Raw genomic sequence first — 27,433 nt, 5'->3', positions numbered from 1 at the left:
AAGAAAAATACCCCAACTGTAAAAACAATTCTAAGCTCACCCTTTTTATTTATTTACATGTACCCCATCTATAGAAAGGGAAAATGCATGAAAACAAAAAAAAATCACCTGTCAAGGTTGAATGTAGACTACATTAAAACAATTTTACTTGATACTATTTACTCGATTTCCAGTACAGAATAAGACAAATAAATGAAGAAGAAAAACTATTTATGTATGCACATAAGTCACTCCTTTTATTTACTTTGCACAGGTTGCGCGTGCTTGTACGCGCGCGCGCGCCCAGCAGGCAGGGCTGGGATTTTCGGGTTAAATATTCAAAATGGCGGACGGAGGAGCAGCGAGTCAAGATGAGAGTTCAGGAGCAGGTAATGATTACAGCATTTTACATATTCATACTCATATTCAATTTATGAGAAACGAATATACACGCAGGGGCCCGACATCGACATAGCGGCACGGGGCGATAAAGACCCCTCTGGTTCATCTCTCCAAATGCTAGCCAGCTGTAATTTGACATAGCAGGAAACGAGCTATTGGCCGTACGACGACAAATTACACGGGGAAACATGCCTCCCCCTTTGTGTGATTAGACGCCTGTACGGCCGCTACATATTCATACATCTGTCGACAAACACAACTTAGCATATCTTGTTAATAAACACCACGCCGCATCCGCGTGTGACACATTTCTGGTTTTAATCAAGATCCGTGGTTAGGTTGAAATGGCGAGCAAGCGAGCTAGCGTTAGCCTTGAATGCTAAGCGCTGCTAGGCTTTGTGTTGATGGCAAACGGTGTGCGGTGCTTTTTGAACGAGCTTTGCATATTCATTTTTTTTTTTTGCGAGAGGAGCGCCGGGCTACGCTGCTTTTGTTGTTGCGAGTTGAAACAAAACAACCATTCAATGCATTCGTGTTGTTGTGCGATTAGTACCTGGTTACTTTCAGTGTGCTTTTTTTTTTGGTGTCTTTTTCCCCCCACCATCCTTTTGTGCTCGGCGCAGTTTGGATCTACAGTAACCTGTTGTGTTATTCATACGGGGCCTGCTCGAGCCCCGGAGTGCGGCGTTGAGCAGATTTCATCGAGCGGTGGCTCGGCCGGTGGCAACAACAAGCCGAGGAATGGGCTCTGAATTCGGCGGAATGTGTTTAAAACGCTGGTTATTGTTTTAGCAAGCAAAATAAATGCAGTTCCATTGTGAGGATTGTTAGTTTGACGTTGTTTGGTACACTTTTTGGACAGTTAACGCTTCACCTTGCATTTCGTCTGTATTCAAAAGGACTTAAACAGACTTTTTGGCGGCACCTTTGTCTCCCTTCACAGGTACAAAAGTACCTGTACCCCCTCCTTCTTCCCTCTCCCCACCCCGGGGCAGTAGAGAGGCCCACTTCCCGGAAAGCAACAATAATAACAGGCAGGGCATTCTTAACTGTTCACTGGAGCTTTCATGACTGGGCAAGACGCAGCTTGATGTCAGTGTTTTCTGTTGTTTGTTTAAGGGGGATTGGCTTATTTTACACACTAAGACCGCAAACGTGTGTAAGTTTCCCCTTAATAGAAAGCTTAGGAATAATGGTGCAAAAGCAAAATTTCTCATTGAAGTACAACAGATAATATTTGTTTTTGTTTTTGCAGGGGTTAACTGTGGCGGCTTTGCATACGAGTGACCAAGCTTATGACATTTAGCAGATACTGTATGAGGCATTCTGTAGTTGTTTTTGCTTTGATTGGAGAACAAAATTTTGAGATAAGAGTGCTTTATGGTGGAAGTGAACTCAACTAGTCTTGACAGTGGTTTGGCAGAAAAACGCTGAAAAGATACTTCATGCCATTTATTTCCCCCCCCCCCCCCCCCCCCTCAGGTGAAGTTTACCACTGCTGATTTGAGATACAAGTGTATTTAACTTGTATTTCCAGGCACTTGGAGCGTTACAGAACCAGCTCAAGTAATAGGGGACGGGTAAAAAAAAAAGAAGTGATTTTGGAGGGTGTTATTGTAGTTGTAATAATTTTTTCTACATATTGACTCCCTAAAGTTTGTAAGTCATGAAGATGTTGTTTGCTCCAGTTGAATAAAATAGTGTTAAAAAATATCCTTTCCTAAAGTATGCAAATATTGTTGTGTACATGTCCAGAATAATATGCATTATGATGAGCATTATTATTTTTTATTGTTGCTTGTTTTTTTCTTAAATTTTGTATGGCACCTAGAGGGCTGATAGAGGAAACATTCCCCACTCCTGGCATTGTGTTTGTGTGTGTTGTGTGTGTGCAGGAAAGATATTCAGTGTCTTTGCAAGTCAAAGCAGGGTATTGAAAGGAGCTTGTGTCTCGTTCCTGACTTCCTGTATTTTGTTATTTAAATTTGTCTTGCAGGTCTATAAAGATATTAAAATGTACAAAGATCTAACCTAAATATGTTATTGTAACTCAATACTTTAGATTTGTTTTTCACCTTACAAATTATTTTAAGCATCAGTATGAGCGTAAGCTTGCGTTCAGTGATGCTGCTCCACTTTGGTTGACTTTTGAAATTCAATTTACCATTGTGATTGTAAACCCATAATTAACTTCTAGCGGATATTCTTCTTGTTGCATTCTTGGTCTTGAGTTAATCCTTTGATGGCGGCCTAAGCAGGTCAAGTGATGCATGTCGGCATCTCAAATGATATGGTGACATTTTGTATTGTGACTGTTTGATTATAAATGACGTGCCCTGTAAATTTTGGTCAAACTTTAAGACAGTGGGCCATTGATGGACCCCTATACTTGATTCTGACTAATTTTATTGTCTTGTGAAATAATATGCACCCTAAAAAAGTACAAGTGACTTATTAAACTCCTGAATATTTACATCAGATATGAAATTCATTTGCATCCTCCCCGTTTCTCCCATTTAATCAGTTATACAGTTCACCCTGATTCCAGCCTTGTAGTTGCATCATGAATATTCATTGATGTAAACAAGGGTGTTATGAATAATGCATCAGCGGCAGTAATAAATTCAGAACATGCCTTCCCGAAGGTACAGAGAATGCTCCAGTCGCACAAGCTTCTCCGCCACAGAGGACAAAAATTGTAACAAATAACAGTTGTGTGCTTGCGCGCTGAACAGATCACTCCTTGTGTTATATCTGAGACTCATTTATGTGCCAACAAGACAAGCTATATCTTTACACATCCTGTTCAATACCAAATGTGGTGTTTTGAATTGTATGCCAATGAGTTGGAAATTACTTGGGCAATTTTTTGAATAGGGAGTAGCTCAGACATGAGGACCTCTTTTTCTGATTTCCTTTTCAATGGTTGTCATCTTATTTTTTATCTCTGCCCCTTGTGGTGGATCTCCTAAACAGCGAAATAATAAACAAAACAGTTGCTCCCCAAACTGAAGTTTTTGCAAGTTGTGAATAGTGATTTAAATTTTTTAATTTTTTTTTACAAACCCTTGTTTGAGTTATAAACTCTGTAGCTTTTCACATTATTGATTATTAACACCATCCATCCATATTCTGTTTTGCTTGTGCTCATTTTTGTCATGGGTGAATTATAATTTATCCTAGTTGACTTTGATCAAGAGGACTCATTATCAATCAATCACAGTGCATATACAAACTTATTCTATGGTGTTAAAATCATGCCAAAACGTGATTTACTCACACCCAGCAATTCACAAACTAACTCAGTGTGTTTTGCAAATACAAAATATCATTCACTGCATTTACATTTGATTTTTGACCTGTAACGACTACAAACTCACCTGTTGGCTGCTCATTGTAAAAAACTTTGGTATCCTTAGTTTCCATGGGAAAATGCAGTTTTCCCGTTGGCGGACTTGAAAAAAGATGGGAGGGGAATTTGTGGCCTTAAACTCAGAGCCTTATATAGCGAGAGTTTGGCCAACTGTTTTGGCAGGGTAACAAGATGGCGTCAATATGTCATGTGACCAATCATGCTGTGATTGGCCAACTGCTGGTCACATGACATATGGACGCCATCTTGTTACCCTGCTGAAACAGAGTTGGCCAAACTCTCTATATACCATAAAGGTCTAGCTGCAGAGTGGAGCTCCATCGGAAACACGTGACTTCGAGCTTCTTCTTTTTTGTTTTTAAGCAAATGTTTTAAAACAAATAAACAACTTTATGAACTAGGGTTAGGGTTAGTGTGCGGAGTTTTGTCCGTCTCTGTGTGCCCTGCGATTGGCTGGCAACCAGTTCAGGGTGTACCCCGCCTACTGCCCGAAGCCAGCTGGGATAGGTTCCAGCGCTCCCCGCGACCCTTGTGAGGACAAGCGGTTAAGAGGATGGATGGATGGATGTTTGTGTATTATTACACTATATCGCTGCATAGCCACTCGGTGTTATCCTCAACCTTTTTTCAATTGCATGTGAAGCGTTATTCATTTTACACTTAATTAAAAAGTTAGGAGTACTTAATTGTGAGTTATTCCTAAATTTTCAAGTACTTTCATTTGAGCCACAAGTTTTAAAATATTTGAATTTGCAAGAGCGGGATTTAAAATGGAAATGTGCTGTTACTGTTAATCACACCGATCTACAAGGATGTCCAATCACAAAACCGGTGTTGTGAATGTGAACTAGAAGGAGCTTCCTGCAGAGTACAGAATGATGTACAGTACTTCTTCAACACCCACCTCAACTGCCAAGGCTAGCGCTTTTGTTATTTAATATTTCCATCACAACATAAATCGTTTAGGCTTAGTAAAAAAGAAAAGACAGACAGAAATGGGAGTCGCGTGTTTCCGGTAGAGCTCCACTCTCACATGGTCTGCAGCTAGACCCTTCTCCTATATACGGCTCTCCTTAAACTGATTCAACAGCGCTCCCTGCTGTAAAGTTTACTGGCATTTGCGGGTGCGGATCACGAGGCATTTGTGTGCGGATCTGCTAGGCGGAATATTAGTGCCAAAAGTCACTTGACGGCGGTATGTTTGTGCCAAAAGTCACATGACCGTTATCCGTAGTTGTAGAATTATTATTTTTTATATCATTGTGAAGGTTATTTTTGTACTTGAATGACTATTATTTTTTGTAATTGAAGAAATTTTTCTTTGTATGTGTAAAACATGCTATATTGGTTTGATGATGTTTTGTATTTGCAAAAACACACTGAGTTTGTGAATTGCTGGATCTGAGTAAATCATGTTTTGTGTGAGTAAATCACGTTTTCTGTGTTTGTGGGATTTTGGCATGATTTTAACTCCATACTATTCACACTCATATGTGAAATTTAGTTTTCGCTCTTCACTTAACTTGATGATGCTGCTGATGAGCGTCAGGTGTGTTGAAGAAGAGAAACATCCAAAATCTGCAGGACTCCGGCCCCCGAGGGCCGAATTTGGATATCACTGACTTAACCCAAGAAATCATGCAAGATTGACAAGAAGATGCAAAATCCACATAGAAAGGCCACCGCCTGGATTTGAACGGTTAACTCCCTCAAGCTCAAATGTTGTCTGTTGTAATATTCAGCACGTTTTACAGTCAGCTCACTGCTCAGACATACACTCGTTATCTTGACGTATTCAGCGTGTATGGTGAAGATTATATAGGCGCTTGAGGAGAATGTGGATGTACTAATTAGGTTTGGTCTCAAGTCTTGTGTTGAATCTCTCCGCTCGCATTAACCACTGACAGCCTTTGTCGTATAACTGTGCTAATGAGAGAGCCATTTAAAATTCTCTGTCCTGGATAATTGTCTCATGTATTGTTCCGCAGTAGTCTTTTTTTTTTTTTTTTTTTTCCTCCTCACATCGAACAGCTGATTAACTATGAACATGGGGCTTTTGCTCTCTGTAACATGATGTGAATGTCACCCATGTTAAACAAAAGGCTATATTGTAAACCGAGATGTTTGGATTTAAAAAAACTAACTAAACAATTTAGAAACCTCAAGTTGAAGTTAACAGAATTCATTATACACCACGTTTCAAATTATTATGCAAATAGTTACTTTTGTCTGATTTTTTTTTTTATAGTCTATGCAAATAGAACTCAGCATAATTCAACTGAGTCAACTGTTAGAGAATAATTTGAATGTTTAAAAACATACCTCCCAATGACGTGCGTCTGTTTTTGCATATTATTGACCAATCTACATTTATGAAAATGGTTTGCTCTCTTTGACATCGCAATGTGAAAGAGTCAATGAGCATGCGTTGGATCAATAAAGTTTGGGGGAACACTGACAGAAATGCACCACTATAAACCAAGTTAATTGTTACCTGAGAAAATATTTACAAACATAATTTTAACATTGATCTGACAAGATCATAATACTGAAGTTGCTTATTACTGTTGGATTTGTTTGAGTAGCAAGCAAATGTGTCTTGTCAGGCAGATGGGGGCTGGGTTGGATAACTGAAGAAGTTGATTAAAGCTGTTAGTTGCTAAGCTCCTCCCTCTGTGGATTGTGCCAAACATTCCAATCCAGTCGTTGGGCTCCACTGGACACATGTGGACCGCCACCACAAACACACCTCCCCCACTGTATTAACACACTGGCTAAAACAAATTCAAAGCGGCTTCAAAAATGAAACACTAATGAAATGTAAAAGCTAATCTAAATATGCAAATCCCCCCTCCCATGCACTTCATAAACATCAGGGGCAATCTGGCTGCCACCCACTTGCTGCGGAATGCTTGAGCCACAGGGGGTCCTACAAGTAATGAACATGCTTGTGTTGTATTAATGTGAAGTTATTTCTTTCCGATTGACTGAGTACGCTCGCATCCCTGCAGCCATCTTCATAACACCCCTTCCCTTTGGTCTGTGAATTCTATGTGTTCTCAGTAGCCACCCTCCCGTTAATACAGCCTGCCGACAGAAACCTTGCACTGCTGTCTGGGATAGCTCCAGCATTTACCTGCTCTTACCTAATTAAATTCTTAGCTCTGCATACCACTTCCCTCTGCAGCTCTTCACTGTCCTCCTTATTCCCTGTTTTTTTCCTATCGTCCTCCAAAAGACATCCAATTAATATGCTAATGAGCTGATAAATATTTATAGGGGCCTTTAAATTATGCAGAAAGCTTTCATTTCGTCCCGGTGTGAAATGCGTCACTCGCAGGACTTCAAAGTCTTGCATTGCTAACGAGGCGGCGGAAGATTTGCATACGGCTTTAATCAGCTGAATACTGATTATGCATCATTATAGAGTTGGAAGAAGCGGCTTGAGGTGGAGTGTGCCAGCTGCATTTGTTTCATTCCAGCAAGAGAGGAGAAACTTTTTTCACCAGTACACTGAACACTCCAATGTCGAACTCAGTTGTTCTAAATTCGAAACAGGTTTTCCCTACAGGAAATTTTTTTAAGTTGTATACTCATTTATACTCATAAAATATTTCAATAAATTAAAATATATATAACAGTTGAGTAGTTGTCCTTTTATTTTATAGCAATTCTTATCAAGTGTATTTCAATTTCTTTTTTTAGATACACTTGTGAAATGCAATTTATTTCAGTAGTTTAATTTAAAAAGTTTAATTAAAAGCTGTAGACGAGGAAATATTTCATGATTATATATTTTTTAAAAAATGTATAAAAAGTTATGCTAAAAAATGTCTCCCTTCTTAGTCTTGCATTATTTCTACTGAGCAGCTATGCTTTGAAATGGTTTTTAATTATTTATTTTCCGGGTGTTCCAATCGGGTTTTATACTACCAATAACCCATTTCTAGAAATTCAAAAACGCTTTACACTGGATACATTATTCATGCACTCACACATTCACACTGTGGTGGCGGTAAGCTACATAAGTGCCCTGGGGTAGGCTGACGGAAGTGAGGCTGCCATTGTGCGCCTACGGCCCCTCCGACCACCGCTAAACATTCGCACCTTGCATACACCAATGTGAGTAGCACTGGAGGCAATGTGTGTTGCGGGTGATAAAAAAAAAAAATCTTTATTTTTTTGTGAATAGCAATGAAAATCATTGGACAACATATGCACACTTCTTATTCCGAATCTGAACATTAACGTATTGGGTTGCTGATTGTTCCATGCCAAAATTTTACATGAAAATGTAATCTCTCACATTCTCTAAAACACATTTTTTTTGTGGCAGCAATAAAGAGTCAAAGCATTCATGAATATTCAAGTTACAATGATTATTGAATTCACAATGAATATTCATTGCATATTCAACTTTCAATGAGTATGCAATGAATATTCAACTTTCTAAGACTTTTCAATGAATATATGAAGGTATGGATACTTTGGTACCTGTATTGTGTAGCTTGACCTAGTAGTTCCTGAGATACGTGTTCAAACTTAAGGAAGGCAGCCAATTGGCAGGCCATAGCTCACAAACCGTTGCTCCGGTTGACCTAAATTTTTAGATTAAGTGTTGTGCCATCAATATCTATAGGTTTCATTAAACTCGATGTTAAACCCCACTGGAACAGAGGTATTTAGACTCTGCAATACCTTCCTCCACCATCCCTCGAAAGTCTGGTTGCACTGGTGCAACCTTTTAGGTTTATTTTATTTTTATTTTTTTATAGCTGTGCCATTAATAAATCAGGGTGCCTGGAGCACCCAATTGGTCTCATTCTTCAGTTTTTGTGGTCGACTTATCAGTTTGCTCCCCCCCCAGCCCTAGTTCAATGGTTTTGTCATCACACCTTTCCTCTTTGCTATCACTTTTACCTTTCATGTGGTGGCATAACAACAAAAGCCAAAGACTTTTGGGGTTTGTGATGGAGGAGCTCTAGCAACTGATCAAGCCAGAAGAGAGCGAGAGAAAGAGAGAGCGAGAGCGAGAGGCAGGGCCACGAGAAAAGAAGATAGAGGGGAAGGAGGGGTGTTTGTTTAAACCCTGTTAACGTTGCCTGTGCGCGTATCCCAGTGTTACTCAGTCAAGCGCTACTGCTGCTATTGACCGCTGCTCGTGGGATACTGAAGAGCGGGTGGGGAACGGGCAGTGGGAGGAGCATCGCGCCGGACGCACCGTCGGTGGGGAGAGGGTTAGCCCAACAGAGGTATTTTTTTCCCCTTGATAGTCTCTGCAACTATGCTTGAAACCACAGGTGGAGCTTACGCTGGTGAGTTAGTGGCACTGTGATAGAGTTAATTGATTGTTGTGGATCCCATGGGAAGGCTCCAAACCTGACAGATTTTAAACACTTAAAACTGTTACATTTGCTTTTTCATTTCAAATAGTGCTTTTGTTGTTTTGGGCTGCATTGGTTGCATCGTGAGCAACATCATACCCAGACAAAATACATTCAGGCTACTTAGAATGGAAATACATACGTTTACGGACTACATCATTATGCTGTCTGTGTCTGTGTCTCTTGCAGATGTTAAAGTGAATAATAATCATCAGTCAGAAACTACTAAATGTGCAATGGAAAGTGGTGACAGGAACACTGGTAAGTGACCTCTCCGTCATTCATTTGCTCCTTGATTTTCAGCAGGTTTCTTGTACCTGTAATAGCCTGGCAATGGTCAAATGTTGCAGTAACTTGTTTGCATAAGTCTAATGAAACTTAACGATTTATAACCTTCATTCATTCACTCACATTCATTTCATGATATTTAAAATGAAATGCTAGTGATTAAGCATGCTTCGATTGATCAACTAGACCAGTGGTTCTCAACCCAGGTCCTCGAGTGCCCCTATCCAGCCTGTTTTCCAGGTCTCCTTCAGCTAACACAGCTGAGGATCAATATCAGGCTTCATTTAGAGCTTGCTGATTGTTTGAAACACCTGTGTTGGCTGTTGGAGACATGGAAAACAGGCTGGATAGGGGTACTCGAGGACTGTGGTTGAGAACCACTAAACTAGACCCATGGAGGTTGGTACTTACGGTCTGACAACGGATGTCTACTGCCATGCTGCGATTCGTCTTCATTGTGGGCTTCCATTGTCATGTTTGTACTTTGTTGTAAAAGCACCAGCATCCTTGAACTCACCAGATGTCTGATTGACTGCGCTATCATCCGCAGGGATCCTAGTCAATGGATTGGATTTTCAGAGGCCGACCGTGCCAACCACAAGTGCAATCAGCAATGCACATGCACAAGCCCTCCTCCAACAGGTAACACATGGTCACACATGCTTCATTCTGAAAATCTGATAAGAATGAGTTAGTGGTGTTTTTATTATAAATCAACTATTTCTACAGCACTTTAAACGACATTCACAGCTGTACATAAGATTAAACTTAAACATTAACACCGTAATGAGAATGAGAATTTTTGTTGTTGTTTTTTTCTTCTTTTTTTTTTTTAAAAGAGCTCAGTATTGTTCATTCGGTAATTTCATCATCATTGCTCTTTTTTTTTGGGAGAATAATGATAATGACAAGCTAAATAAATAAAATAATATTTTCCAATTTAAATAGGTAAGAAGAGCTCCCTTTACGTTGAGCATACACAGATTTATTCTCTCTTGTTGCACAGTCTACGTGTTGTCTGAAGTTGTTCATAGATGGAAGTCTCCATTTACCATTATGAGGGTGCTGGGATGTTGAAATTGTAAAATGACGATTGCATCGTACAAAACGTCACTCATGTTGGCTGCTTGCTGAGGTTTGAATTTAAACAACTACAGTTTTCTAACAGCTGTTACATTGTCCGTTGGCGATTGGCATTGGTTCAACCCAAATCACACGAGTCTTGCTTATTCTATGGATATTTTTTTTTACCAAGCCCAATAACACCGCGACACTACACAAAGCTTTTTCAGTCCAGCAATATTCATAAAAATTCACAATCTCTTGAAAGGTTGAACAGTTTTGCTTTTAGTTTCACTATTCTCATGCTAACTAACCTTTATACTTGACATATCACAATAAAGAATGTTAAATGTTACTTTGCCTAGGTTTTATGATAGTGATGGAATATGAATGAAAATCGATAACAACTTGAAGTCCCCCAGTGTCACAGAAGGATCTGGCATCCCGAGAGTTTTAGCTGTAGTGGAAGAAGGAATTTAAGTTAAGTTTAAAGAGGTTTGCTCTTGGGCGATCATGTATACACACACAGACACATACAGGCAGAAAGGGCTCATTTAAATGAGCTCTTTTGGCGTCGCCAGGCAACAAGGCAGATTAATCAAGCCTGTATGCTAATTAGCTGCTCCCGCCGTTGCCCGGAAACAGATGGCAGGGAATATGCAAATCTATGCAGGATTTACATGCACTGCATAACCGCTATTTTAATTAGCAATTGCGGCGCCTCCCCTCCCTCGTCTTTCCCTTGTCTCTAAAAGCTGCGGCACATTTTTACGTGCTTGATCTTGCACTTTTTCTTAGTTGAAATCCTCTTTGTTACTCTGAGACATCAGTCGCTCACCAAAGATGATCAGTTAGTAGATGGCTTTAAATTTGTGATCTGAATTATAGATGATGTGATAGTAAAAAGGTGAGCTCACCAAGTCAACAATCCTCATCTTATGCCTCTTCCCATCCACTAGTCAAAGTCGGAAGACTAGGGAAGTGCTCTTCCCACCTCCGTCCAGCAGAGTGTGTTGCCTCAAACCCAGCTCATGTTGGCCGGGGGACAGATTGCAGGAGTAAGTGGCCTTTTGCCTCCATAGCCTGGTTTGTGGCCGTACGGCTGGCTGAAGTAAGAATACTTTCCCTGATTTTGTTGGTAGAAGGCGAGTGTCACCTTTGCCCTGTCTGCCTGCTCCATCTTTGTGGCCCTCAGACTGTCTTTGAATTGAACCACATCTCGGCTCATTGGCTACGTTTCACAGCCGATGCCACCATGTGGGTTGCAAAGAGTGGTCGACTGGATAGATGGAAGCAATTTTGCTATGCCTTAAGATTTGAGTGACATCATAGACGTTTGCAATGAACGCCTGGCTCAACGCCTGCATGAGTCTCCTCCCCATTTGCCTGCTTAGCCTCATTTGTCTTGCGCTGACAGAAAAAAAAATCAGCTTTGATACTTTTGTCAGAAGTTAAATAAAAGGATATAAATAATAGTATACAGTCAACCCTGACAGCGTTAATCAGTAGGTCAATCCTTCAAATCTATAGCTAGGAACCAAAGCAGCCATTTTCGAAAAGCTTTTAGTGTGCATTCTGCAAGTTGATATTCCTATTTCCTTAAATAGTGTCTGTCCCTCAGGCTCAGTTTTTGGTTGCATCATCCATTTAAGACAAATAAATGCCCCCCTCAAATGGACATTTCCCCATCAGGGAAGAAATCTGTAATTATAAAATTTCTCTGTAATTATTTCAGATCATGAAAGACTTGCCACTGAGCACATTGTCACTCATTTGTTCACCAAAATGGCAGCATCTACTGAAGCACGCAGTCTCTTGAAGTGTGCAGTTGTAAACGAGTCGAAGTATTAAGTTCTTTCTGCCTCTCGTCTGATATTTATCGATATTGATCACAATTTATCAAACTTCAAGCTCCGCTTCAATTCACTTAATATACCAGCAATTTTATTATTATAATTATTGTTGTTGTTATTATGAATATTAATACCATCATCATTATAAATAAAGGCTATTAGGTTAAAAAAAAAAAAAGACCACAGCCACTATTTGTGCGAACAGTACAGTATAGACAGAGTAATGTTTTACATATTGAACAGTGAACACAGACCATTTAAAACTACTACAGTATATCAGAAGTCATATGACTTGCCATTTTTAGGACTTACTTGCCAAAAACTTGGAAAGACTTAACTTTGACTTGGTATCCAATTTGACAAGAACTACCTGACTAGACAAGTTGTCTTATTTGTAGTTGGAAATCTCAATTTTTATCACAGTTTGGCTTTTACGAAAGAAAAAAGGAAAGAGAGAGCAATAAACGGGTTATTTGTTTCAGTCAGCGTCACTTATTGGTGGGAAGTGGCTACCGAAACACCAACAGGACCACTTTGCATTATGATCACAACTGTTAAAATAGTACAGCTTGTGAGTTGTACATGACTCAAGTGGTAGAATGGTTGTGGGTTCAACCCTTAGTCCTTATGATCATGTGGAAGTGTCCCTGAGCTAGATACTGACCCCCCCGGTTAGAAATAAGGTGGACTGAAATTTAATTTGAAATGCAACATAATCTTATTTAACTTACGTTTAAGTGATTTAACTTTTAAAGGTGTTAATATACTCTCGCGTTTTAGGATTAGTGTGGAAAATAAACATTTTTATCCCTCCAATACTTGTAACTGAGCAAGATTGTATGGCTTGACTTGCTTGCACCAAGTAATGTCTTGACTTGCTCCTTGAAATTTGGTGGCAACTTGACTTGTTAATTTTTTTTTACTTTTTTTACTTTTTTTGCAAGTCAGAGTAACTTGGGACTTGCTTGAGACTTGAAGGGTACGACTTGAGACATGCTTATGACTTGAGCATACATACGTGTGTGACTTAAATGTTAATTATGTTTTTCTGATGCAATCCTATTTAACTCTGCACAGGTATCAAAGACAACTGGGGTTTCATAAAAGTACCAACTCATCCATTGTCAAGTGAATTGTGTACCTTTTACACCCTTCAATTCTCCCTTGGCAAAATATTTTGTGTTGTTTTCTTCTCCACCAGCTGACTCTGACCCCGGCTCAGCAGCAGCTGTTGCTCCACCAGGCCCAGGCTCAGCTCCTGGCTGCGGCCGTGCAGCATTCAGCCAACCAGCAGAACGGCACCACTGGGGCCAATATCTCAGCTTCCGCAGCCACGCCCATTACCCAGCTACCCCTGTCACAGCCCATCCAAATCTCTCCTGTAAGATACGGTCATCGTTCTAGCCAATTTTCTTATTATTTTGATCGTTTTTTTTAATGTGTTATTATATTCTTTTTCTCTGATTTCCTCATATAGTGGCTGGAGGCATTCGTTACTGAACTGCAAGCCTCTGTTAGGGATCTGGTGTTAATATAGGGAAGGCCTTAAAGGGGAATGAGAATTCATGGATTAACTCATAAATGTACGGGCAGCACCATTTTAGGGCAAAAAAGTCATCAGCTGCAGACCTGTAGTGATCACGAAGCACCAGTAGAGGGTTCCCTGCTTCCACAGCGCTTATTTGAACTGTGTTAAAACAGTTTTTCTTGGCGACATTAAACTAACATCTTAGCGATGATTTGCAACCTTAAACGGACAAAATCCATCTTAAAAACTTTTATTTAAACTCTACTGTGGACATTGACTTTACAGATGCCATTTCTGCTCTGCAGCCTGCACGTGTTGTAGTAATGAGTGTACCACAACAGATAATATCAGTCATAGTAAAGGTTTACTTTTCCAGAGCAGGAATATAGTGTTTATTGAAGTGGAAGTGAATTGGGGCACATTGTCTGTTTGTGGCATTCACTTTTGAGGAAATACTGTGTTTATTTGTGATGGTACCACCATTATAATTTGATATTCTACCTATCCTGTATAGATGACACACTAAAGCTCAAAAGGCACCATCATCATATTGTATTATCCATGTTTTTACCTCGGCAGCTGCAGCAGCAGAATTTAAGTCTGCCCCAGTTTGTCCTGGTGCAACCTGGTCACCCGATCGCCACTCAGCTTCAACCCGCTCAGTTCATCATCTCACAGACACCGCATACCCAGCAGAGTAAGTGAACAACAATTGCAGGGGGAAAAAGGTGATTTACAGTAACAAGCTGATTTTTTTTTTTTTTTATCGTCCGTCCCCTGTTTGTTGTTCATTGTGTAGGCATATTGCAAGCGCAGAGTCTTCTCACTCAACTACCTCAAAGCCAAGCTAACCCCCTGCCGACGCAACCGAGCATCACCCTTGCAACACAGGTTGGTGTTGTATTACCCTTAATGTGTTTTCAGATAAACATGTTTCATAATAACCCCTTTTGGCACTCTCTCAAATCTAATTGCCGTGTTGTTTTTTTCCCTTTGTAACATGCAGCCTGCCACTCCTACACGTACCACGGCAGCCATGCCCATACAGTCGCTGCCCCACAGTCAGACGCCGCCCAAACAGCTAGATACTCCCACCCTGGAGGAGCCAAGCGATCTGGAGGAACTGGAGCAGTTTGCCAAAACATTCAAACAGAGGCGGATCAAACTGGGCTTTACACAGGTACCTTTCCTTTTTTTTTTTCTCTCTTTTTTTTTTTTAAGGTACCTTTCCAATGAAATGCATTTTATGTCTCCTGTAATATTGAGGCTTTCTTTGCAATTACATTCTGTGTCTCTCCCTTTGACCAGGGGGATGTTGGCCTGGCCATGGGTAAGCTGTACGGAAACGACTTCAGCCAAACAACTATCTCTCGCTTCGAGGCCTTGAATCTGAGCTTTAAGAACATGTGCAAACTCAAGCCACTGCTGGAGAAGTGGCTTAATGATGCAGGTTTGTCCCTGAACTTCCTCATACGCATTTGATGTGCTCTGTGCGATCGGCGCGGTCATCTCGACAGTTCCTTGCCTTTACCTCCCTCTCCTTCCGATGCATCGGTGCTGTTTGTGCAGAGAATCTGACATCTGACCAGGGGCTGTCCACCAACAGTGCCCTCGGTTCTCCTGGCATGGGCATTGAGGGGATCAACCGCAGACGGAAGAAGAGGACTAGTATTGAAACCAACATCCGCGTGGCCTTAGAAAAGAGTTTTCTGGAGGTTAGAAACCAGTTGAATTTATAGCAATGGTTAGCTGAAACAATGAGACTGGCGGGGAGGACGGATTAAGTTGTTAAACGATGTGGTAGTTACAAGTGAGCTGTACTGACAAGGTCTCTCCGGCTTCTTTGCCCTCTTCAAGCAGAACCAAAAACCTACCTCTGAAGAGATCACCATGATTGCTGACCAGCTCAACATGGAAAAGGAGGTGATCCGGGTCTGGTTCTGCAATCGCCGTCAGAAAGAAAAAAGGATAAACCCCCCGAGTTCATGCGGCATAGGCGGTACCCCCATCAAAACCATCTTTACACCCAGTAGCCCTTTGGTGAGGACGCACATGCATGCACAGAAATACAGGCTTAGTTGGCTCATTTGCCTTCAGATTTATATTTGCTTTTTGACAAATGTTGGCATAGCAATTCATTCATATTTTTATTTTTCAAGGTGGCCAGCACAGCAGGCCTGGTGAACAGTCCAACTATAAACACGTCTACTACGCTGACAGTAAATCCAGTGATGCCTCTTACCAGCACCAGTGTCTCCAGTTTATCCTTCACGGGTATGTGTGTTACAGTGCTCCGTACCTCAAAGGTCGTGACTTTTACAATATTTCCTCTGTAGATTAATTACATTTCAAATAACATGTCCATATTTTAGCCATCTGAAAAACAATATAAGGTTTTGCAGGTAATTTTACTAATATTTTAACATCCTTTAGTGTCATATCAGCATACTGTAAGCAGTGGAATAAAATTCAACAGTTATAGTCTGCTTACTTATGCTAACTTCCAGTGGGTTTTATCTCACCTTCGAGGATCCTGTCTTAGTGTAATACTGTACTGCAAATAAAATACAAAACACACACAGAAAATGCTTTAATGCTGGCTGAAGGTGGGTCAAGTGACACTTCTGACCATTCCTGATGGCGTGTGTGGTATGCTGTTACATCAGAACACATTTGTACACATATTCTGAACATTTTAGTACAATCCCTGGACCTTTAAGACCTTTGACTAGAGAGGTTCTACTATATAAAGCTTATTTCCAACTCCAAATAATCCCTAATGATCCACCTTCCTTCCAAGGGACAACAGTTGGAGCCACGAACACTGCATCGGTCATCTCCACAACACCCGTGATTACCACAGTAACCAGCTCTCCATCTCTGAGCCCGTCTCCGACGTCTGTTCAGTCCAGCACCACTGAGAATAAAGCCAATGCGCAGGCCATCGTCACCCAGGCACCGACATCTATAGGCGCCACCCTTGGGACGGGCCAAGTGATGGTGGCCGCTCCGGGTCTGTCCACAGCGTTTCACGGGGCTGCCCAGTTGCCCACCAGCGCAAGCTTCGCGGCCATGGCTGCCGCGGCAGGGCTGAATCCGGGATTAATGGGCTCCGCTTCTTTTCCTCCAGGGTTAGTAGTTCCTCACTATGAACTAACTCCTATTATCATCTCGTCAGTGTTTTCTTTCCATTGTTCACAACGGATGTATACATTTTGCTGCGTGTTTGCAGTGGGGCCGTGTTCAGTCTGACTCCCGGTGGCCTTGGCAGTGCCCTAAACCCTGCTGTCATGAACAGCAGCATGCTGGCCACCATTCAAGGTATGTAAAATCTCATGCTGCATTTAAAATATCCTGCTATACATTATAGAGGAGCAAGCCCCAAAATCCTTGGACTGAGAGAAATGGCACTATGACAAATGCAAAGAACCGTAAAAATAAACCCATAAAATATTAACATTGATTCCATTGATTGCTTCTCACAATTATTATAAAATTGACTTTATGAAAATGATTTAAAGGGGAAGTTAAATCAATAATTATCATTTTACAATAATATGTTCAATGTGCCCCCACTAGTCTAAACACACTTTTTAAAAGTTATTATAGCATTTGTGGAATATGAATTAAGCAGCAAAATCCACCCATTTTGCCACTTGCTGTTGACTGAAATTGGTATCTCAGTGCCTATGGCTTGCAAACATCACATGACCAAACCCAGAAAATAGGTGAGCCATGATGGGGCGTTACCTGAGTCCTTAGACACTGTGATGTCATTTTCAGTCTACAAGTGGCTACGTGGCCGCACCCCTGAGATGAATAAAAACGGGTGGATTTTGCTGCTTAATTCTTATTCAAAAAATGCAATATTAACCAGAATGCTGTGTTTAGTCAAGTGGGGGCACATAGACCATATTGTTATAAAAACATTTTTTGACTCGACTTCCCTCTAAAAGATGAATGCAACATAAAGTGGTATTATAGTGGAAGAAAATAGTCCAGCTCAAGGATGTTTTACTGCCACAATTTCTTTTTGATAGCCTATGACAAGGTTTTTGTGCCTCAAGGTTTGATAAATCTTTAAATGTATTAATTAAATATCAAATCATTAAAACAGTTTACAGATGAACACTACATGAATATGTACATGACATAAAGGTAAAGGACATTCCACTACAGTGCTACTGAGTTAAATGTATTCCCTTGCATACTTACAGATAATTTAAACATCCCCTCCAGACAGGCAATCTACCCCTACTTGGAATTGTAATTTGTGTCTGATGGATTTTCCCACTATAAGTTTAATCACCTCATTAAAATGACATCTACACCTTCCTGCCTCATTAAAAATACAGAATCAATGAATATGCAAATAACAGTTCCAGGGAAAAGGTCGGCTGATAGACACAAGGTGTCTTCTGTTTCAGGGAAAAGTCGTATTTTTTTTCATTGTTAATATTATGTAGCATTCAGCCTCCTGCATCGCTCTCCCATCCATGGCAATTTAATTATTTATTTTTGTCACAAATTACGTTCCCTCATCCAGTATGGTCAAACTCAATTCATAGTTTGGCCTGAAATGTAGCCATAATGAAACTCATATTTTAACAAATAAATAATTTTTTAATTAGTGTTGAACAAGTAGTTTTACTGTGGTCAAGATTTTTGCTGCCACGGGTTGTGTTCTTACTTCCATTGATTCGCACTTCATGATTGCATTCTTTAATAGCATATTAATTCAATTGGTACATTTGCAAAGCTTGGGTAAATTGTACTTGTTTTTATTTTCATTTATTCTTAGTTCAAGTTTCATTTTGCATTAAAAACTGTTTTTAATATATTGTGTTGAAAATGTGTCCAATAAAAATACAAATGTTTCCCTAAAATGATGAATAATTCTGATTACTAATGAAAATAATTTGGTTATCATTTCAAGACTACACTTATGTCTTCAAATTGTGGCCTCCAGTGTGAGAGACACGGTGCATGTGCTGAAAAAACACTCTAAAAACACTCCGTACTGCAGGATAATCCCCCAGGTTAGTCTTTCAGAGACATCAGAAAACCTGTCCTTTGCTGCACTTTGATCGCAAGAGAGGGAAAATGCGCAAATTTGGCTCAATTGTATGTTATGTACATAATCCGATAGGGACTATCCTGCTGCGGGGTAGTGGGGAAAAATGCAAGTAATTGACACCCCTCCAAAAATGTTTTAAATGACCTGTAATATATTAAGAGTTCAAACCATAAATATTCCGCAAGCTATGATCCCAAAGCAGTTTGCAATCATTGCAAACTTATGTTACTTTTCATTACTAGCCCGGGGGGAAACAAAAACAATTTGAATCCGAAAATCTGTTTGGATTTGACGAACTGAATCTCATCATTACATTTTAAAACTATTGCATCGCTGAATTCTATCGAATCGTCTTTGGTGGATAGATGCACACCACTAAGCGTTACCCATAACAATAAAGTGATTTGATTTTGGAAAGATGCAGCGAAGACTCTTTTCTACTAACAAACTTGGCTAAACTTAGTTCCTTAGCAGTATTTCTCATTTTTCACCCCCGGTGTCTCTGCAGCCCTGGCGTCAAGCGGCACAATCCCTATAACGGCACTGGACGGCAGCAGCCTGCTGTTTGCCAACGCATCTGGCGGCAACGGACCAAACCTGGTGACCACGCCGCTTTTCCTCAACCCCCAGAACCTGTCGCTGCTCACCAGCAACCCCATCAGCCTGGTGTCGGCCGGGGCGGGCGGGCTGCAGGTCACCGCCGACGGCCATCACCAGGTCTCCACGGCCGCTGTGCCTGTGCAAGCCACGACCATTACCACTGCCTCCAAGGCGCAGTGAGTCCGGCTGCATCCGGAATGAACGCCCTGTTTCTTGAGCTGTTCACTGCTCTCCTCACACACAGCGCAGGAAATAAGCAAGGTTTTTTTATTTTTGGCTCTGCGCTTCACTAACAAACACACATCCGCTCCATTGTATCTATTATTATTTAATCGAATTCCTTTTACTTTCACCAACAAAAAAACAACCATCCAGGGTTGTGTTTGACTTTTTTGTTTCTGGGTTTTCCTCTTATTCTCTATGATCCTTGGACACAGTACCCAATTGGAGACCGGCTTCCTCAAAGCAGGAAGATAATTTGCTGATACCATCAAACTCCTCACCTTTTGTACATACGTCCTTCTATTTCAAGCAATCTCCCTTAAGGTTTTTTTCTGAACAACTTCTAAAGAAAAAAATAAGATTTTATTCTTAACTTTATACTAACCTCATAATACACATTATCACTAACGGGGATCACCTTTTACATTTTTTTGGGACATGCCTTGACATGAATCATATCAGTTTTATTTTCATAGTTTTTTTTTTTACTTATTTATTTTAATTTTTTATTTTTATTTTGTTCTATATTTTTCCAACTTTGCAAGTCTAAATTAAGTTTTAAATATCTTGTTTAAAAAAGTGGTTGTATGGCTTTAAAAAACAAGTAATAAGTGGCTGATTTAAAGGTTATCATTGCTTTAAGGTGTGCAGGGACCTGTTGAGTCTCTGGGTTTCTCTTTCTGGAAACACTGACTTTTTACAGCCTCCGAGCTTGTTTAAAATGTTGCCGATTGTAGACACTGATGGAAAATGACTGAAAGCTTTCAACATTTTTAAAAACACATGGAGTGAAACGATGGTTAAAGACTGAGGGCAGACCCCTGCGTGTGTTGTGTAAAACTCAGTGTGACACTGAGACTTAAGTAACCAAATGATCCACAAGGCTCAGCGGTTTGAGCTAATATCACCTGTCAGGGGGTGTGGTTCTCACACTAAATGTATGGTGACATTGGAAGATTTTTTTTTCTATCTTTTTCTTTGTAATGGTAGTACCGGCGTATCTACTTGTGCACAGTATCTGTACCAAAAACTGGATTGATGAGCTATTGTGAGTGAAATGACCTTTTCTTTTCCCTTTTGTCTGCGGTCGTTCGAGTGGCTGCATACTCTTAAAATACCAAAAATATTTGTTAAAATAATTGTAGACAGTGTAGTCTAGTTGATATATTTATGAACAGAATCTCTCTTCATTTTGTCAGCAGAATATAAAAATGCAATATTTTGATCATTTTCCAAAGATGAGCTTTTTTTTTTTTTTTTTTTTTAATTGGCAGCACAATTGACCAAAAACGAAGGAAGGGCTTGATTGGACTCGTTTCCTTTTTTTTTTTCCACTGGGCCTCGCCCTAACATTTGCTCCCAGAGCCATTTGATGGCTCTGTTTTAACTTTTAGTAGCAGCTTTTTGGTGTCTGTGAAGCAGGAAAAACTCCTTTTTGGGGGGGGTTTGTGCAAAATTTTCAGCCATAAAACAACAGCTTAAACCAAAGTGGTTTTCCTCAATAGCGGCCGTGCCTATCTGAGCACCGCAGTTCCTGTTCACAAATTCTTGATCTGGTGCAGTTGGAAAAGGACGGATGGAATGCCCACTTTAACAGCCGGCACCTCCGTGTTTTCTTAATAGCTTTATTAGCACATTCTGTGAAGAGCAGACTTTGTGACTCCAGATTCTGGAAGGCTCCAATATGTTGACACTAAGGATGGGCATTGGAATTGATTCAGAATTTGGTGATTGTTTCTCGAAGCAATTGGAAATGAATGCACTACTGATCCTCAACTAGTTTGCTCTCTAAAAAAAATCTGACATCAGCTCAAGTATACATCCCAACTCTAGAAAAAGCATTTCACAACATACTCTGTCGCATGCATATATTTAAAAAACTATCATAGCAAAAACGGTTAATAGAAGGCTTTGGTTTGTTTGGAATTTGTTTTTATAGTGTCCTGAAGCATTTGAGGAAAGTTAGTGTAGTTTGCTCCTGAAATTTAGAGAGCATTTCCCATTCCTGTAGAGTATACATTATTAGCTATCATAGATAGTTTCTCCAAGCAAACTTTGTCAAATGCCCATCCGTAGTGGACACTTACTGTAGATCTGATCATCACTACCATTTGAACCAGCATGTAAGCATTGCAGTGCCCCCAAAACCTTTTTCAAAGACTGGCTTGGCTTCTATTAGTCACGGCAGCTTTTTGGCTGAGTACTGTTATGTGCCACACATTCAACTAAACCCCACTCAATAGCGTCACTGTTCTGCTGCTTCTGACTAACAAAATAGCAGTGATTAGGACATCACTGAGCGCGTAGGCAGCGAGATATCCTCTTGTACTTCTTTTCTGTCAACTAATTTTGACTGAATATACCTCAGCAGCACTTAAACATAAGGATCACCTTTTTAGAAATTTCTGTGTATAGAACAGTGTGGAATGTATAAGTAACGTTTGGCTCGCCATTCACACGTTATACTGCTACATAGGAACTGTACATAATAGGACAACTACTGCTTTTTCTAGTACTACTATTTAATTTTTCTCTTCGCCGGTTTCATGGTGATGGACGAAGAGATGATTCTTGCCAAAGTATAATAGCCTTTCTCTTTGCAGCTCGGCCAGCGTATGGCTGCTTGTGTCTTTGAGGCCGCCACGCACCGATGGAGGCCAGTTCTATTCCGCTGCCGTTTGTAGTCACGTAACATCCGAACGCGTTAGTGAGACAAACCGGACGCCATCGGTGCCATAGGATGTTACTGATCTATTTATCTGAGGAAAGACCTAAGAATCAGAGAAAGTTTCTTTTCTTAATTCTATACATATAAATATATATATAAACGTGTAAGATATTCATATTTTATATTTGAACCTGTATGTTACTAAGACTGAATGTAGTGTTTATGACTCAAAAGAAATTCGCCCCCAAAGCTTCCTTTTCTTTATTTTTTTTTATTTTTAACTGTCAAGACCAAAAAGCGAAAAAACACTGCGGCGGGTGCGCCAATTAACGACTTTGGTCTGTCCGCTGGGAGGAGGCGCTCTGACGCACAGGTTGTCTGGCTGGTAGAGCGGAGACTCTGAAGTATGTTTATTTTTGAATTTATATATTAATGTTTTTAGTTGAGTCATTTTGGACTTGATTTGCTGTGCTGTTTTAAACAATCATTTGTTTTTATTACTTTATGCCTTTAACTGATTTGTATAGTATGAGAGGGCACGATCACTGGCTTTCTTAGTTTTACAACAGTAAATGTTATCATTTATGCCTTATTTGTACGTAGATGGAATGATTGCATTGTAGCACGTGTGTGTGAGTGTGTTTGAGCTTCGTGTCGCCCAGGTGCATTGTCACTGACACAATACAGTGTACTTGGGACATTTTGAGTGTGAGATGCTTACATTGCTACCTATGTTTTAGGTGTGACTCAGACAATGCCTGTAAGAAAAGCTTTACTAATAATTCCAACAGGTGGTAGGCATGCGTAAGTGAATGAATGAGCATTGTAAAGTATAGAAGCGCAGTCTGCAACCCATTGTGCGTTTTTTCCACCACTGAGGTTTAAAAAAAATTGGATATGGAGTAGAAATGGGCACAATAATTGATAAATCTTAGAATTTGGTTCATTCTTTCATAATGGTTGTTAGTTCTTGTTTTCTACAATGTCTTGAAGAAATTGGGGCAATCATAAAGTGCACATCTTTGCTGCAACTAGCAGATGTTGGTTCAGTCTCATTTGCACCTCCAAACAAATTCCTAACGATTTTCCCATTCCTTTGAAATATTAAAATAATAATGTTATTATTATTAACTGTATATATAATATGATACAGTTTCAAATTTGGTGAAACACTTAGCCCTCAACTTTTCTTGTGGAGTGCCTCACGGCTCTAACCTAGGTCCAATAGTTCTTTCAATCTGAATAATGTTTGGAAAAACTAGCAATAATTCAATTGTGGGTTTTTTTCTCTTCAATCAAGAAAATGTTGTCAAATTCCCATCCCTATTTTTATTTGGTGACAAACGCTGTTTTGTGGTTTCAGACTTGCGCTAGTTTGTTGACTGGCTTTCCTTCAACGCTTCATTTTGATCACATGTTGCGGATTCCCGGTGGATCAGCACGTTAAGTGGTTTGTTTTTGTACTTTTTTTTTTTATGTTGACAGATGAAGCGTGGGTGCACCAGTATACCTCATTTCTAACTCAAAACTGAGTGAAACCTGCTTTAACCTTTTTAATAAGAAAATGTTTGAAAACAAATGAACGTGTCATCGGAGAAGCCCGCTCATTCTTGATGTGAAGCGTCCTCCACGGGGTGCACACCAGTACTCACGAATGTTTTGCTGTCTTTAACAATGTTTCGCGCACACTTTTACTTTTTACGATTAATACCCCTCTTTAAGTTTGACAATCCCGCTTATGTTCTAACTGTAACCTGGTGTGTGCTTTATAACCCCCTCCCCTTCCTCCCACCCTCTTTGCAAGGTGGCGCCATCCCGTGGTAACAACATTAACCAAAGACTAATAACTGATTGTACATGAATGCGGCCCACCCTCCTGCCTCACTGCTCCTCATCGAGCACTCACCCACTCGTGTTTGGGGTTCATTAGCTTTGACTGCATGCGAATGTCTTCGCCACCTGGCCTGGTCGGTGCTGCGGTTTTCAGTGCCTGTGGGTGGGCAGGGGTACCCAGAGGGGATTGGTTGAGAGGGCTTCTTTGACGGACACTTATTCATGGTAGCTGGGTGATGTTTGTTAATACACACTGAGGGTTCATCCTGTGCACACTGTTCATGCTCAGGACTCCATGTCTGTCTGTCATTCTGTCTGTCTGTCTTGAGCGCTGTTGCTAGAATACATGTTTCGCCCTCTGTCTCTCTCTCTCAAGGACTTTGGTTTAAAAAAAATAAAAAAAAATTTAAAAAAATGTACATCCCAAGACATACAATCCTGGAGACACATCCCACACCACCAGATTTCACTGCTGTAAACGCGTCACATCCTGCCCTTTCCTTCTTTCCTTCCTTCCTTCCTTCTTCACTCACTCACTACAGACTGATCAACTGTGACACTATGCATCCCCCAGTGGGGCATTAGGTGACACTTTGCTCAACGCTTTACTCCCGAGTGAGGCGTCGGGAATCCTCACAAGCGCTATCGATCCCAAAGCAAAACTCCAAATATTTTACACTTTTGTGTGTGTGTTTATGTGTGTATGGACAAATTGCAGATACCAAAGATATCTCTGTCAACTGTCTCTCTCTTCCTAACCGCCCTGCAGCATGTGTATTAAGAGACGAACCCAGCACTGGCTTTGAGTCCAAGCTCAGTAATTCCAAAGCTTAGATGTATATTTTGATATATTTCTGTCAAGAAAAAAAAAAACAAGTTTGTGGAATATTAGTCTGTTTCTTGTTTGTTGTCATTTTTCTTTCTCTCTCTGTCGCAGCATGGAACTAATTGCAGAACTGTCTTACTAGGTTCAAGACATAGTATTTTTGTATGTTTTTGGGTGTGTTGTGTGATAGCAGCCCAAGTGACCATGACTTTTATCAAGAGAGATCAAATACAATTAAAAATGATAAGCCCCAAAAAAGCAAACCTGTACATATTCTATCTTCAGAAACTACTCACATTGGACACTTGGGCTCATCTAAAGGAATGTTTCCACCCCTCTCTCTCTCTCTCTCTCTCTCTCTCTCTCTCAACCACCACCCCTTCTTTTTTCTTACTCTGCAGTCTAATATTTCTAACAGAACTCTTAACGTAAAGAGTTACCATTTTGAACTAAAAACACTGAGGGACACTGTTCCGAAAAATGAAAATACACAAAAAAAAAACACAAAAAAATAAAATTAAAATAAACCCGCCTCAAGTCATGGTGGCATAGAACTGAAAGACTGTGTAGGAGTTTCAAGTATGTGAATCAGGATACATAGTAGATTTTGATGCGTTTGTCTGCTGTATTTTTGTTTTTCTACACATATACAAATAATCTTTTACTGTAAGTGTACAGTTCTTTTGTTGTAAACATCATTAAACCATTTTCAAGTGTTTTGACATTGGCTTGTTTTTATTTATATTTTATTTTTATGTTTTTCATAATGTAGATTGCTGACACACTTACTAGGGATAACATTCACTCATAACTACCGTAAGTAAACAACTCGGTGTGATGCACGAGTGCAAATGACAGTGGTGCCTTGAGTGATATGTGCTTTTTTATTTTTGGGGTGAATACACTCAAAACATTCATATCTAAAATGTACCTATTAAAATAAATTGAAGTGCCAACCTAACTCCAAAATTGTAACGTGTTTATAAGAAAAATCGTACAGTACTACATTGTACTTGATACAAACATATTCTTGACATAAACAAAATGTCAAGAATTTTAACTGTTTTTGCTACAGTTTCAACTGGATTCATTGTGCTGCTCCATCATGGCTTGTCACCTTACCTTAGCCACCTGGGGGCAGTATCATACAAATGTGAAGTAGACAAACTGCTCGTTCTTCACAGAGGATAAAGACTACATGCCTCTGTTTTTTTCTCTTGTGTTACTGCACTGTTTGTGTCCAGACATATGTTGCTTAAAGCAGTGGTCCTCAACCCTGGTCCTCGGGGACCGGTATCCAACCTGTTTTCCATGTCTCCCGCAGCAAACACAGGTGATTCATATCATCAGCTTAGCAAGCTCTGGAGAAGCCTGATAACGATTCCCACCTGTGTTGGCTTTCGGAGACATGGAAAACAGGCTGGATACCGGTCCTCGAGGACCAGGGTTGAGGACCACTGGCTTAACGGATAACCCTGCAACCCCAATACTCTTAGCACATCTAAGGCGTTTCGCATTGTTCACATTCATCTGGTTGTTTTAAATACACTAAATGTAATTCTCTTGGTGTTAGGTCTTATGTTTAGTTTGATTGTAAACTTTAACTGGGAACACCAATAAACAGCATAACCTCATTTTCAAAGAATTGTTAACTGCTAAATTTTTGCTTGTTGTGGATTTCAGTTCACCGCCACCATACAGTGCTCGTACTTAAAAAAATAAAATAAAATCAATTACATGCAAGTCAAAGCGCAAAATCGTCTCAACTGCTCATTCCTCGAAAAACATGTCAATAGCGTCACTCATATCTCAAGGCACCACTTAATAAGAAAATGTATTTAATGTTTATGACTGCTTGTCTGACGGTGTAATCAAAATGAAATGTTTATGTTCCAAAGGTCACAGGTTATAGGTCTGTGTCATGCTTGCTATATAGCTACAGTAGCTAGTGTTTGTTCATGGTATAGACATGATAGTTGGTGTTGCCTGCATCACACCCCAATGTGATTGGAACCAGCTGGCTGGTGTAAGTTGCACAGAGAGTCTACAAAGACATCCTGGCTCCATTTAATTTTTTTCTCTTGCCCAAGCTCAAAGGTGTCATCATGCGTAACTGTTTTGAAGACGCGGATGGCAGCAAGATGGCAGTAATGACTGAGCTGCGAGGGAACGCACATAGTATATCTTTATATTCTCTCTATATCAATACAGTAATGGGCAGAAGGTACAATAAACCTGTCCACATACACGTTGCCGACTTCCCGAGAGTATATTACATTTGTGTTTTTTTAACCAGGCCCACATTATACACTAGTGAGTGAGTTAATTTATACAAAAA

The 27,433-nt window shown here is 40.1% G+C and overlaps 1 protein-coding gene across 7 annotated transcripts; it reads left to right on the top strand.

Annotated features, from left to right (window-relative positions):
* The first annotated feature begins 280 nt into the window (after nucleotides 1–280).
* pou2f1b (POU class 2 homeobox 1b) lies at nucleotides 281–25,817 on the top strand. 7 transcript variants are annotated; one of them, XM_086091262.1, is made up of 14 exons: nucleotides 281–368; nucleotides 9,328–9,399; nucleotides 9,977–10,068; nucleotides 13,543–13,722; nucleotides 14,449–14,566; nucleotides 14,669–14,760; nucleotides 14,876–15,049; nucleotides 15,178–15,319; nucleotides 15,439–15,584; nucleotides 15,730–15,909; nucleotides 16,029–16,143; nucleotides 16,670–17,000; nucleotides 17,102–17,190; nucleotides 19,455–25,817. In XM_086091262.1, the coding sequence occupies exons 1-14, from the start codon at nucleotides 323–325 to the stop codon at nucleotides 19,724–19,726; spliced, it is 2,049 nt and encodes a 682-aa protein (XP_085947388.1). In that variant the 5' UTR covers nucleotides 281–322; the 3' UTR covers nucleotides 19,727–25,817. The 7 variants fall into 7 exon arrangements, with proteins under 7 accessions (XP_085947388.1, XP_085947386.1, XP_085947385.1 ...); XM_086091260.1 differs by having other exon boundaries at nucleotides 15,727–15,909; XM_086091259.1 differs by having other exon boundaries at nucleotides 15,430–15,584.
* The last annotated feature ends 1,616 nt before the right edge of the window (nucleotides 25,818–27,433 follow it).

Source organism: Leptonotus elevatus, chromosome 12 (assembly GCF_054856555.1).
Source record: "Leptonotus elevatus isolate MCC_2025b chromosome 12, RoL_Lele_1.0, whole genome shotgun sequence".
In the NCBI taxonomy this organism is placed as follows: domain Eukaryota; kingdom Metazoa; phylum Chordata; class Actinopteri; order Syngnathiformes; family Syngnathidae; genus Leptonotus; species Leptonotus elevatus.
The sequence above is the reverse complement of the archived record's forward strand: the minus strand, read 5'-3'. Positions and strand labels throughout refer to the sequence as shown.